The following is a 15,129-nucleotide window of genomic DNA, read 5'->3' on the forward strand; positions in this document are numbered from 1 at the left end:
AAATTCTGATTCAAGGGTGAGAGGAGCAGCAGCAGGCCACCTTTCCAGAAGCACAACTTAGTTGAAAACAGCCATTGGTCAAATATTTCAGCAAATGCCAACAGGGGTAGGGGAAGTGCTTGTGCCAAAAGCTGGGAGAGAGTGCGACGCCTCGGCTAACACCCACCAGCTTGACAACATCCGGGTGCCACACTTCCCCGGCCTTGACGTCTTCGGCCTCGAGGCAGACGCCGTACAGGGAGCGGAAGATTTCGTTCAGGCCGTCCATGCAGCAGCCCAGGGACAGGTACGGGGCGTAGTCCGAGGACTTCAGCTGGAACCTGCACACAGCACAACTTGTCATTCAGTGACTTTCCACGTAATCCCCATACTGTTAAACCTCAGTGTAACGGAAATGAAATGGAAGCAGGAGCTAATTTTGGTACGACCACTGCTTTGTTACACTTGCTGTACAATGTTTTACATCAAAAAATGGAATTTTCAAACTTTTTCCTGAGCCTACCACTGCTCCATTCGCATTCAAACTTCACACGAAGGTCGCATTTTGTGGTCTATTTTGTTTGACACTAAGACTTACCTGTTTATTCTGAAAATAAATAAAAACAATTTCCACCTATGGCAAAACGTTGGCCAATTTGGACGTGCAAGCTTATCTTGGAACGATGGTGCCATCTAGAATATGGAAAATGAAACACATGATGGCGATTGACGGTAGGAAGGAGCCAAATGAGATAGCAGACGATCACAGAACGTCCTTTGTCGATAGTTTATGATGGCCACAAATAGTTGCATAAGAGTTCATACAAATCATAGAAAAGAATTCTCGCAGTTCATCGTTGTCCATACCAGTCAGACTGTCTGTCGTCTGATGTGCCAGGTTACTAAATAAAGCTCACGTTTCCTTGTTTTCGTTTTACTTTCATTATTCTGTGTGTGCGTGTCTGTGCTCGTAACACGGCGTCGTGAGATCATTCATAGCAGGTGCACAGGCTGCCTTTTCGTCCACACTGAATGATCTCATGACGCCATGTCACAACCACAGACACATGGACAGAATAATAAATGTACAATGAGAACAAGGAATCCTACGCCTTATTTCGGAAAGCAGGGTAACCTGGCCCAGCAGACGACAGACAATCTGAAACCAGCTGACTGGTATGAACGACGACGAACCGCGGGAATTCTTTTCCATGATATGTATGAACTCTTATGCAACTATTTGTGGCCATCATAAACTATCGACAAAGGACGTTCTCTGATCGTCTGCTATCTCATTTGGCTCCTTCCTACCGTCAATCGCCATCACGTGTTTCATTTTCCATATTGTAGATGGCCCCATCGTTCCAAGATAAGCTTGCACGTCCAAATTGGCCAACGTTTTCCCATAGGCAGGAATCGTTTTTATTTATTTTCAGAATAAACAGGTAAGTACCCTCGTTGTTCCCGGTGTCAAACAAAATAGACCACAAAATGCGACCTTCGTGCGAAGTTTGAGCGCGAATGAAGCAGCGGTTCGCTCAGGAAAAAAATTGTAAAGTGTTCCATTTATCTATGTAGCACCCTGAATCATGGAGCAAGAATTATTGAGGAGGCGCAACAGAGCTTGCTCCGGCGGCGCAATAAAGTCATGGTGCCGGGGATGGCACCGACGTGCCCTCTGTCGCGAGGCGCCAAAGGGAAAAGGCTCGCTGGTTCAAGGTCAGTTAGTGCATAGCCGGCTGCTGCCGTGAGCAGACGACGCCAACGAATCCCTCGTGCGACTGGACTTTCATTGGAGTTGGTTTGCGGAGGAAGAAATCATCGCGTTTCAAGCATTTTTCGTAGGACGAACAGGCTTTGCTTTCATTAGAACATGAAACCTACAATAAAAAATTACGCCCACCTCCCCTCGCGGGAACCCTGGTGTGATGCGACGCTGAAGGGGGTTCCATTGTGCGTTTCCGTTTGGTCGATTACTCGAATTGCGTAAGCAATCGTCGGGTAATGCGAGAGAGAGAGAGAGAAAGAGCAAGCGTAGCGCGGACGATCGTCGACTGAGAGACCGGCCGGAGCGCGGCACTCCGCTTATATGCGCAGAGCGCCTGAAGGAGAGGAGACCGCGGAGAGAGAGGGCGCTGCACATGCGCACAGCGCGCTTGCGCCGCCCACCGGCGGAGTGAAAGAGCGCGCCACAGATGTTGGGGGAGAGGGCGCGCTATCACGGCGAGAGGAGAGGGGGTGAGTGGAGGAGAGACACAGCTGTGCGGACGCGGATGACGACGACGGACGCAGGACAGGGCCGCCGGCAAGAGGTGCTCCTCTCAACGTCGCATGTAAAAAAAACCTTGGTTGAGAGTCTACGTATGATTAGTTCCAGTAAATGATGGTTCTTATCCTCTATGCCATTAGTTCATATTTAGACTGTCCTAACTTCGCCGCCCTGCCTGTGCATAATGAAAAGCGCGCGCAAATCTGAGAAGCCGCCCCGAGTGGCGAACCACTTGTGGCGGGAAGGCGGCGTCAGCAGACGTCGTCTGCACCAGGATTTCTTCTATAGTTCATATCACAAGCTAGCTGCAGCACTGTGGAGGCTACATTGTTATCAATAGTGCGCCCACTGAGGGCGCCTAATCCGCCGTGAAGGGGGTCCTGAAAGGACACTCCCTTCTCCCCTCTCGGCAAGTGGCACCGCACAGCCCGGGCGCCTTTTGTCGCTTCCTTCGGGGTGAGTTAGGCGCCCTGAGGGGGACAACAATGTAGCCTCCACAGTGCTGCAGCTAGCTTGTGATATGAACTATAGTGCTTCGTTTCAAGCGTGATATGGCTTGTAACTAGGGCAGTATTTATTATTAAGTGCTGCTAAAATGTCCAGCACTTCTATTTATTTATTTTACAGAAAGAAATCTGGCAATTTTCATAATATATTCTATGATATTACGATTTTTGCGCGTCGCATCTGCAAAGAACATGTAAACTATGGCAACGCACTTGACGCGCCATCTGTTGTGCTGCTCTGCAAGCTGCATTTCCTCCACTCCCGACAGTGATATTAAAGGGACCCTGCACCACTCTTTAAGCAGTGCAAGTAAACCTGCGTGACGTTTAGATTACACTGCCAGGAATACCTGAGCCAAATATTACACGTGCACGTGAAGCGGGGAGCGTGCAAATCGATGTGAAAGACGCGGAAAAACCAACCGCTCTCTCTTCAGTTGTCCTCATTATGCAACCCCTGGCATGGCCTAAGGGACGTCACATAGGCCATGGCTGCCCGATCGGCTGTCACTAGTCAACTTCGTGGCTAGATTCTCCCATTTTCGTTGTCGTCATCGCTGTGTTTGAACCTCTTCTATGCCTAAACCTGTAGGCACAGTTTTGCCGTTTCTTTTGTGTTTTGAGTGCGTGCGGAGTTTGAGTGATGAGCTCAATACTTCCCTCTCAACGGGACCACTCGACTACAAACGTTTATTGCTTCAAAAACGCCCTACCAGCCTGAGCGCGTAGTTGCGAGCAGGCACCTATGCCTGCTTTTTTGTGGCACCAGACCGGAAATAGGCCCCTCCGCATTGCGGAGAAACGGAGAAAACTGCCCGGCATGTGATATATCGAAGGCCGCCGAAGAGAACGCCGCGAGCCGCCCCCCTCTTCGGGAGAGAGCGCGCAGCTTTCGTCGCGTTGTCCGCGCTCGAGTTGAGAGGGAACGATTATGCGCGATTTCTCATCGCGCGTAGTTTCGTTAATTGTGAACGGATTTTCATAATTCTTGCGGGAGGAGATTTCTGGGACAATAGACTTTATCCCAAAATACATTACTAGTAGTCGATGGCAAGTGTTGCAGGGTCCCTTTAACGCACCGCCCGCCCGCGCTGTCCCGGCCCAGCAGATTCCCCTCCTCAAATACTTCTTTCTCCGTGGCCTGAATACAGTACCTGCACTACCGATAGTATGAAAGGAAATTACGATTACTTTGTGATAATATTAGTTAGTTCATTATACACTTGAGTACAAATTAAGAGCTGCAATAGCTCATCTAGTTTATCACTCCGCCAAAGCGACGGATCTGTATTTCGACACGTGCACGCATTTTGAAAAAGGAGGTTGTGCCTAATGCATGACATCGTCTGCCTTTTCTCACCTAGTTTGCTTGTTGTCGCCGCAGTAATTCACAAGCAGATTAAGCCCAAAATATTGCAGAAACGACTCCTGTTGCATTCAATATACTCGCCATAATGCACCCTGCGCTACGCGGAGGAACACCGGCTGCGGCGATGGGGCACAGAGGCAATTGCTGTGGTCGTTCTCAAGTTGTACGATAGTGTAGCACGTTTTGTCGTAAAGAGGTTTAACAGAGTTAACATCTGCATAAAGTTCCCCTGAAATACAGCGTTGCATGTATGGCTTTTTGTCACTCGTGCTAAAGAAATTCACACTGCTTAATTAAAAGAACACTGATGTGAAAGAGGAATGGATGGAGCAAGGCAAGCACATCCCCCCTTGCCCCATCAGCATGCCAAAAGACACGGTGAAGTAAGGGATGGGACAGGCATTCTCAATGAACTCCACACTGGAAGAAATACCACCTGTAAAGAAAGGGTCGGGCAAAGAGACGATACAGGCAGGAGGCCACCGTTTCTAGCTGCTGCTTATTCTTTCTCGACATCATCTTTTTCTACACCGCCCATGAGAAGACTGTTACAACGAGTACCAAACTGTTTGTTATCACCCAGGATTCCCTGTGTTGCTGCAGCAGCATCACAAGCATGTGGCTTGCATGAAACCTTGCACTTACTTTGCTTGCCGCGAGCATGACGTGTAGTAAGGGACATCCCATGCTTGAAGCACCTGCGAGAGCAAAGTGTGCCATCTGAGTTGGATGTGTGAACAGTGTTACATGCAATATGTTAACAGGTTGTTCACAAATGACAGAATGAACACCTCCAGAGCCCCGCCTGATGTGAAACTCACTGCATACAAGAGCCTCGTACGACCGATTCTTGAGACTGCAGCATGGTCTGGAGCCCTTATCAGGCGAACCTCTCTTACAAACTTGAACGAATCCAGAACATGGCTCTCCGGTTTATTTATACCAAATATTCGAGGCAACAAAGTGTAAGTGATTTGCGCATCCAAGCGCGCATTCCAACTTTGGAATGCAGGCATTCGGTCACCGATTTAAGGTTTATGTTCGTGCTTTATCACCGCGGTTTCAAATTAGATATAGACGAGTATCTCAAACCACCTTATCATCATTCCAGTCGTACAAACCACAGTAAATGTGTGAGGCCATTCATTTCCCATTGTGACACATTTAAACATTCTTTCTTTTCGAGGGCTATCGAAATGTGGAATGGGTTACCGCGTGAGGTTGTAAGTATGAATTGTGTTGACGGTTTTGCTGAAACAGTCAAGGAACCTTGGTTACGCAGCAATGCATAAACATGCACCATGTATTTTTTTGTTTATTTTTGTTTCTGCAATGTATGCTGGCTTCATGTTAGTTGTGTATAAACTCTGCATTGGGTGTTTCTTTTTTGCATTTTCTTGCTTTTTTTTTTCGTTCAGTTGCTCATCAGTGTTTTGTTTATGTATACGCTCCGACGATCTTTGTACGCTACTCTTGTGTTTTTCTTTTATGCCTACCCCTGTATGGGCCTGACCAAGCCTCACAGTATCAATAATAAAAAAAAAATACAAGTACCAAGAGCAATAGAAAATTTGATTTTATCTTGTGCTGAGGGAACCGCTTACCTAGGTACGAGCAGATTGTGTTTAGAAAAGAGGAAAAACAAGTCAAGTTGATAAAGAGCGAAGTATGGTCCCTTGTTTTTAGCATTCCCACCTGGCTGCATACGGCTATCTTATTCTGTCTCATGACGGAGCATCTTCTTAAAAGGAAAGTACTGTATAGTGTTCACCACTCATCTTACCATTGTGGCTTGGTGAACAATGTTCCTGTTGTGACGGCGTCTGTTTCCTGAAAAGACTGCACTCCAGCGTAAATACAGTAAAACCTCATTACAAGAGACACTCAAGCGAACCAAAAAACAAGTCCCTTGTAACCAAGGTCTCTTGTATGCAATGTTGCTAACATGGCAAACATAGGAAAACCAACCAACTCACTTTCATTCAAATGTCTCTTATAATAAAGTGTCTCTTGTAACAGTGTCTCTTCTAACGAGGTTTTACTGTATACGCTGGCCAAATGACATGCCGTTTGATTTGCCGTCTGTCAACTGTGCATGTCTATTTCTTGAACTACTGCTTTTTCATCTGTCCCTGTCAGTTTATTTTGGAGCACAAGTTTGCTTTATTACACTTTATTTACTTCTGGAACCTTGCATTCTGTTTGTCTCTGCGACAATACATAATACAGTGCATGCAGTGTGTCAATATAGGCAGCCAGCTGCTTTAGCTGAACGTGTCTACGTTTTGCTTATTGCTCACCTGGGGCTGAAGTAAAATTGTGCTCTCAAGCACGTTTAAAGTGTGTGTCTGCTCCAATCAGCAGTGTGTCTAGCATAAAAATTTATGCTTACCTATATCAGCACAACTCTGCAGTGTACTACACAGAATGCACACTAAATAAACTATAAATGAACGAATCACACGAGATTTACAAAGGATGTAGGTACAGTCATGCCTCGTTAATATGGACACCTCCGTTCCCCAGAAAAATCGTCCATTATAACGACTCAAAGTCAAAAATAAAAGTATTAAGGATTTATCGTTCCAGAAAAAAACCCGGTTTATTCACCCAAAACGCGATGTGGGTTTGCACTGATGCCTTCAATCCTACTGTAATTTCCAGTGAGCACACCACGTCGCGTACTTGAAATACTGGTTCTGACCAGAGAAGCGTACAGCGTTGCCTTTTATGCGCAGCGAACATCGGCACGATAAATTATTGTCCTGTTAAGTTGTCCTGAGCCTCAAAAGTTGCTCTTTCCGGTTCGACAGGAAAATCTTGTTTGGCAGGAAAAGGGTTTCACCTTGTTGTCACAACCCTAGAGTGTTGTTTGCTGAGAACAGATCTTCTGGATCTAATTCGATGGTGCTGGAAGGAAGAGCGTTCCGAGATAAATGCATGTTTCGACTTTGTATGCTTCTGCCAACAGTAAATTCCTGGAATGCGCTGTGACGCCTGGTGGCCACCATCCAGTTTTTCTGCTTTTTGCTTTGTGAACCCGTGTCCGTAATAACGGGATGACAAATGCCTGGATTTACCTGTTTTGTCCCCAAAATTGCCGTTCATATTCCAGACTTCAGGTTTCTAGTATATTAAAGGGGCAGAATTGCATGGCGAGAAGAGACTGGCAGCCGAAAATTCCACCCATATTGCGAGGTGTCCATATTAACGCGGTTCATATTGACGAGACATGACTGTATTGGGATACTAAAGTCCCGAAAACTAATTTCACTTCGCCTTTAAAAAGCTGCTAATGTTGCACAGTTAGGCTCACACTTTTGCTGCTGCTCCCAGATGTCTTCATGGCCAACATCTCCTTGTAATCCTTGTCAGCCCTGGGAGAAATAACACAAATTTTTAGCACACCAATGCTGGATACCACAAGAATACACTGTGCAATGAATATGAAAACAATCAGCAGACCTTTGAAAGAGTGCTTGTTTATGGAGGCATTGAAAACACAAGTTTCTCAAAAAACAAGTTCCTTCCCCTTAATACGCTAACATTCGAACTCAAGTGGGGGTAAGACAGAACACAGCGCAAGGGCGTTTTAAAAAGATGCTGACAACACTGGTAAAACCCAAGCAACAGTTTGGAATAACGGACGGGTCTAAAGTGACAGAGGTATTCAATAATCGGAGACATACTGTGCACTGATGATGTCTTCCAGTAGCAAGTTTCGTTTCCAACAATGATGAGCAATTGATTGCCAAATAAGAAAATTATTGGCCACCACTGCCAAATAAGAAAATTATAGTGGAATCTCCTTAAAAATAGAAATAAATGAAATTACTGCCTAAACGAAACGGGGACATCAGGAACGTTTGGCCTATCTAAATGGGACTGTTTAGAAAGAAGCACACTTGTTGCCTAAAACACCGCTTAAAAAGGATTTTGCTGGTACCATTTAGGGGACCCTGCAACACTCTTTGAGCAGTGCAAGTAAACCTGCGTGGCGTTTAGATCACACTGCCAGGAATACCGGAGCCAAGTATTACACGTGCACGTGAAGTGGTGAGGGCACAAATCTCTGTGAAAAACACGGAAAAACCGACCACGCTCTCTTCAATTTTTTTCATTATGCACCCCCGGAATGGCCTAAACGACATCATTGAGGCCATGGCTGTCTTATTGGCTGTTGCTGGTCAACTTAGTGGCTTATTTCTCGCATTTCCTGTGACGATCTGCCATCAGTTCTGTGTACCAACCTCTTCTATGCCTGAACCTGTATGCACAGTTTTGGCGTTTCTTTTGTGTTTTGAGCGCATGCAGAGTTTGAGTGACAAATTCAATACTGCCCTTTCAATGAGACCACTCAACAATAAGTGTTTTTATTGCTTCAAAAACACCCTGAGTACCAGCCTGAGCGCGCACCTGCGAGCAGGCAGCCATGCCTGCTTTTTTGTGGCACCAGACCGGAAGTAGACCCCTCCACGTTGCGGAGAAAAGGAGAAAACTCCCCGGCCTGTGATATATTGAAAGCCACCAAAGAGAACGCCGCGAGCCGCCCAGAGAGCACACAGCTTTCGTCGCATTGTCCACGGTCAAGTTGAGAGGGAATTTATGTTTGAAGCACGGACAGACAAAACACAAGAAGAGGACAACACGGAACCATTGAGAGGGAAACATTATGCGCGATTTCTCATCGCGCGTAGTTTCGGTGATAGTGAACAGATTTTCACAATTCTTGCGGGAGGAGATTGCTGGGACAATATGCTTTCCCCCAAAATACATTCCGAGTAGTCGATGGCAAGTGCGGCAGGGCCCCTTTAGGGTTCCGCTTAAAAAAAGGCTACACTATATGATGAAACGGGCTTGCACAGACGCATATTATATCGAGCCATATACAGAAGTCATAGCACTTGTAAATAGTAGTCACACATGCCACATTCCCTTGGGATCAAATGTTAAGTGCACATTAGACTCTTATAAGGTACTTTGTTCCTTTAGAAGAAAAAGTGCGTCTATGACTACACCGCAGCAAATTCACTCATTAGACATGGCAAGTTACCAATGGAAACCTTTGAACGCAATCTCACATAGCGTCCCTTTCCCAGCCACCTTTTAAATGCTAAATGAATAAATAAAATAGCAGACTGCAGCGACTCTCTAAGCGACGCGATTTAAAGTGCAATAAATTATGCATTTGAAGTGTGGGATGAACATCAAATAATACGGAGTTAGATATGGAGCCTAATAATGGAGTTTGATAAGAGGACTGACAGGGAGTGTGCCGAGGAGTATGGAAAGTTGGATAAAAACGACGATGAAGGTGCTGAAGAATAGCATAATATGGAGCCTACTAGGGAGTGTCAAATACCGTAATTACCCGATTCTAACGCGCACTTTTTTTCCGGAAAAACAGGCCGAAAAATCGCATGCGCGTTACAATCGGATACAAAACCGAAACTGTTGAAATTTCGTCCCACCCATCGCCATCGCCATCTCAAGATGGCGCCAAAGCTTTTAGCAACAATTTTTCAGATCTAGACGCCTAGGCTTTTCTATTGGCGTTCACGCAAATTGTCAAATTATTCCACTTGCGCGCTTGATAACAGCAAAGGGAGCAGCGGCAACGAAGGTGCGCCGGTTCCACGGCTTACGAGCGGCTCCCACGCGTTCATAATGAGCGGTCAGCTGAAGCGTGCGCCTCTGGAGAAGCTCTCGGGATGGGCGTGCGAGGCGTGGGCCATGATCCCATCGACCATGGTTGAACGTTCGTTCAGAAGTGTGGCATCGCGAACGCGCGTGATGGCACCGAGGACGAGATGTCGCGGTCAGCGGAAGGCGACAAGAAGCTCTCGGAGAGCGACGAGGAGTGAGATGCGCGAGATTACTTCAGGAAATAAATCGCCCGTGTCTCTCGCATTCGTTTTTCTTGCTCACAAAGTTCCGTGTGCGTTACAATCGGAGGTGCAAGTTTTTTCGGTTTTTTGCCTGGAAAATCGGGTGCGCGTTAGAATCGGGGGCGCGTTAGAATCGGGTAAGTACGGTAGGTATTCATTCAAAGAGGTATGATGATGAGTTCAGCGAGTCACACGATCAAAGGAGATGACCAATGTGAAAGGGGGGTGCTACAAAGGAGAACAATAAAAAGTGCTAAGAAAAAAACACAGCTCCTATGCATTTGACAAGGGGAACGACGAAATGTGCTGCGAGCAGTCCAATGACATAGACTCCAGTTTAAAGTTGTGTGATAACGTGCTACCGGGAACTCTGCTCTTATAAACTACCTGCACTAGTGATTTAGTTATAATTAAAACTTGTCACAGGGTGCAATAAGACAGATTCCAATTGATGGTTCCTTCTTTCCACCAACCCTTTCCCCCCTGATATTCCCTACTTGTGGTCAAGCTGAGCCGCTTCCCCCAAGAATTTGCGGGCTGCTCTGTGGCCCCTGTTAGCTGCCCACATTGAAACTCTCCGCGCATCTTCGCCAAGCCCGCCACCGTCGGAAGACCAGGGAAAACCCCCTTCCTCAGATGACTCATAACTCCGCGGCTTGGGTGTACGAGATTTCGGCACACGTTAAACATCCCCAGGTGGTCAAAATTAATCTGGAGCCCTCCACTATGGCGCGCCTTATCACCTGCATTGTGTCGGCACATTAAAACCCTACAATCAATCAATCAATCAATCAATCAATCAATCAATCAATCAATCAATCAATCAAATCCGCAGCTTGGGCTTCAGATGCTGAATAATGTTTGCTCTCTCTAAGCTACCAAGCAACCTCTACAGCTGTCCCCCTTGCCCTTTCCTTCCAGTTATGCACATAATCTCTTTTTCCCTCCTGAACAGTGACAATAAGTAACACAGAGGTGCTGGTTTCCAACGGGCCTTGTTTCGTGGTTGTGTGAGTGAAGGCCCTTGGCAGAATTCAACTCCAATGCAAGTACAGTGGAACTACTATAAAAACCCTCATTATACAACACCTCGGTTTCAGCAGTCCGCTTCATACGATGGACCCTGGCGGAGAAAAAACCGGTGTTTTTCCCAACTTTTACACCACTTTGCCGCCTCGTTCCGATTTGTTTTTATTCTGAACCCCCGTTTGACGCTGCTTGATGGGCGAAGGTCCGCAGTCAGGCCAGCCCTGTTGCTGAGGAGTCGCGAGCAACCAGGCGGGTACTGGTAGGTGGCAGCTAACCTTTGACAGCCTCATGCAGCAGCAGAATGCCAACGCGCCAAACGTGAGAAGTGAAAGTCCAGGTGGCCAGCGAACCGCAAATTCGAACCTCCCATCAAGCCAATGAACGTGAAAACACATACAACACAACTGAACACCTGCTTTCTTTGCTCGCTCGATCCAAGTTTCTTCCTTTCACGACACTCTCTCTCTCTCTCCCCCTCTCTCTCCTTATCCGTGTCTTTCAAAGCCATGCTGTCACTCCGGTCCTTTCTTTCAGGCCTTTTTTTTCATCACCACCTTGTACTGTCGTTCGTTTCGCTTGGCCTTGGCAGTTTCACCCTCTCACCTTTTCCCCTCTCAATTTGCTCGGCCGCGTCAGCATTCCCACTTTATCTCATGTGCTCTCCACCACACTCCCCTATGCAACCTCTGTTCTGAAGTGGATGTTGGTGACACACACAGACATCTGGACTGCACTCCATACGGTTGCTATGGAAAAAAATTAATTTACAGAGACTGTTTGCTCGTGCCAGTGATACTGGTAACTGAAACAGGTCAATACTTCAAAAGGAGGTGGGGCCAGTGACTAGCGCTGTATTACGAGTGCCATGCCATAAATGTCGCAGGGGTACCTCTAGCAGCATTAAAGTAAACCACTGTGTTCTTGTCTTCACCATGTTGAAGCAGCGGCAACAGACATTCTGAGTGCTCGGGCAGCAGACATCACTGGGGAACACTGCCTATTACCATCCGCTACAGTTTGTCCCGTTTACGGGGCACAGCCACAAGCAACAAGCAACGAAAGAGGTTGCCTGTCAAGTGAGGAGCTGATCACAGTGATGACGACGAGTTGTCGCAAGTAAGGGCGACCCTTTGCTAGGAGTGATGCATGAATCACATTTGCAAACAACAAAATAAGGAACAGTGCATGTGTTTTGGGGGGGGGGGGGGGGGGGGATGGAAATGGACAGAAAAAATGGAAGCTAAAACTTCGTTTGAGGGGTACAGGGATGAGAAATTAGACAACAGGAAGAAAAATTTCTACGATAATTCCAAAGGCAGTGCTTTGCTTTTCGAAGCTAGAGCAGGTTGCTTGCGAACTAAGAGCTTTGTGGGGAAGTATACACAAACTGATGGGGTACACGTGATTTGCGGAAAAGAAACAGAAACTATGCTGCACAGTGTTAGAATGCGAGGGTATCCATCCAAATCTACACGAGGGAAATATTCGGCTTCCAGAAGCTCTAGGTTTTAAAGGTAGCACAGAGGGAGTTAACTTCAAGGCTGCCGAGGCAACGAAAAGAAGATTAGAATGCTGGTGGACGAAAAGCAGAGAGGAGAATATTGCCTAGGACAGTTATCACCTGTAACAGGGAAAAAAAAGTATTTTGTGCCTGGCCTAAGAGCAGTGTTAGTATTAAACGAAGAGTGTAAAACATAGGTATATTAATTTCTTTTTAGATTTTAACACTAAAGTGTTTTATTCCGGGTACACAAACATTTTACTGACGTCATATCCGTCATGGAAATGATGCCAGTACAACGAAGCAAGCGGCTCGTAAAAAGTGCACCCCTGCACTCAGGGTCTTCTTGCGGGGAAGCAACCTTTAGCACTGAAGAGTACGTCATACTTAGGATTGTTCATTTTCGGGTTTTATATTTTAACATGAAAGTGTTTTATGCCGGGATACACCAAAGAGTTCACTGACGTCATTTCCGTCATGAAAATGACGCCAGCACACCTTTGCCTAAGCGACCCGCCAGCAGGGCGTCGCTCACCAAGCACACACACAAGACAGCCGCTGACCCCCAAATCCTGCTTAGCTGCAAATTTCGCTGCACATTTCACTTTCATCTTTTAACGATTCCTATGACAGAGGAACCACCACAGTTTTTTTGGTAAGCTGACGCGTCATCACCCCGCTGCAAAGGGGATACCACTATCAATCATCATCATCAAGGTGCCCAACACACCTTGGCCTGAGCTCGGCCGAGAGGATGCCCAGGAACTGCTCCACCGCATTGGGGCTTCCTGCGATGCTCCCGCGTAGTGTGCGGTGCGCAAAGGTGGGGAAGCCGCACAGCTGGGCCAGCCGGTGCCTGGAAGCCAGCAGCTCGTCCAGCAAGTGGCTCTGGTGGGGGTCGGGGTGCAGGTAGGCCCGGTACGCCGCCTCCCGCACCTGCCAAGGTTGATGGTGGATGGCAATGGAGGACATACCACAGTTTCTGGCCTACAAGTTGCACCCCATATAAACTGCTGTTTTCTCAGAAAAATTCAGTAGCACAGGATGCTCGTCTGGTAACTGACTAGTGCAACAGTCATATCATTTACCTGAAATGAGGTGAATAAATTATCCCCCAAGGCAAATAGTTTTTACATGATTGGGCCGACGTATCGTCGCAGCCCTTGAGCAATCCTCGGTAAGGTTTCTTGTCATTTTCATTTATTTTGCCTTGCCCTTACTTTTAGTATGTTACAGGTGGGCGCATGCATTAAAAATATACAGTAGAAGAAATCTAATCTACGCACAAACGTTTTTTTTTTTGGTAGAGGCAACAATTACTGCCAATAAAGGTGGAATGAAATACAAGCAGCTAGAAAACTAGCACACCTTGGTGTACTTCCTTTGCTCGAATTACGATTGCATCCTTCTCACTACTGAGCGCTTGAAGAAGGAATGAGATACGCAACAGAGCTGGAGACACATACCCAGAATCTCTGGGAACTTGTCTAGTAATGTTAGCAGTACTAAAAGAATAAAAAGCCATGACGATTAGGACAGCAGTTCCTCACCAACTCATTGTCAGCATCAGTGTAGAGGCCAGGAACAATCACATGGTCCCCATCACTGGCAAAGCTGTAGCAAGGTAATGAAAAAAAAAGCAAAGAAAAGGTCATGGGTTATACACAGACAACGCAATCTATAGCACTCGGTGACATGACAATGCTTTCGACATGGTGAACTTTGGCACTTGCAAGTTCTCCAGGTAGAGACCAGAGTCTCATAAAATGCTGCCTTTTTGAACTTTTTATTTTTGAATGAAAGGGGAGGCCTGCATGGGGCTTCAATTTTGGAACATGCCAATGATTACCCAAATAGTAAAACTGCTTGCTAATAGACACCCGTATAGCTGCAACGACAACTATAAAACATTATGACATTTGCTCCCTTATGATGCCACTGACTACTTAAAGGTGTAAAACCGTGGATCTGTTTTAGGCTATTTTGGGCTATCTTTTACTATTTGCAGAGAACATACACTCATGCCTCGGGTCTGGTGAGTGCAGACAGAGCCACAAGAATAACTGCCAATTAATCAAATAAAAAACTATACCATACAGCACAGACAGCAAAAATTATCATTTTTCTTGGGCCAAGTCATCCTTGCATCACAGTCAATGGTCAGTCCATTTAGGTAAAACCACAACTAATTTGACTTGTAAGCTACACACAAATGCATAATGCGAGTAATGCTAACATTTCCTGAAAATCAAGTCGCAATAACACCGAGCTTACAAAACCTGAACACAAACTACCTATGAAACGGCTAGTTCGGGCTTTGGTAATCTTAGCTCTATTGTGGAACATTTGGCGAATAAAGTAAAAAGAGCTGTAAAGGAAGTCTTCCAAACATACCATGTTTTTAAAGTTAACTAGAGCTGTTTAACTAAAGCCATATAGGGACAAGAAACGACAAGCGGTGGACAATTAGATACCGAGAGATGGGTGTAGAAGAAGGGGAAGGCCATTAACCCGATGGAGAGATGAAATAAGGAAATTCGGAAATTCGGGGGGCAAAGAACGGGTCCGGGCAGCACAGGACAAGAGCG

At 46.3% G+C, this 15,129-nt stretch overlaps 1 protein-coding gene across 1 annotated transcript in view; it reads right to left on the minus strand.

The window, feature by feature from the left end:
- The window catches only part of LOC144169305 (mitochondrial intermediate peptidase), a 32,591-nt gene that overhangs the window by 11,100 nt on the left and 6,362 nt on the right, over positions 1-15,129 (minus strand). The window contains exons 6-10 of the mRNA XM_077698391.1: positions 14,092-14,155; positions 13,272-13,477; positions 7,440-7,500; positions 4,769-4,821; positions 167-320 (exon numbers count right to left, since the gene is read on the minus strand). Coding sequence (XP_077554517.1) covers positions 167-320; positions 4,769-4,821; positions 7,440-7,500; positions 13,272-13,477; positions 14,092-14,155 — 538 coding nt within the window. The remainder of the gene's footprint in view (positions 1-166; positions 321-4,768; positions 4,822-7,439; positions 7,501-13,271; positions 13,478-14,091; positions 14,156-15,129) is intronic.

The sequence above is a fragment of the Haemaphysalis longicornis genome, unplaced genomic scaffold (genome assembly GCF_048455015.1).
Source record: "Haemaphysalis longicornis isolate Haplotype H1 unplaced genomic scaffold, Haemaphysalis longicornis Haplotype H1 scaffold_2, whole genome shotgun sequence".
Taxonomy (NCBI): Eukaryota; Metazoa; Arthropoda; class Arachnida; order Ixodida; family Ixodidae; genus Haemaphysalis; species Haemaphysalis longicornis.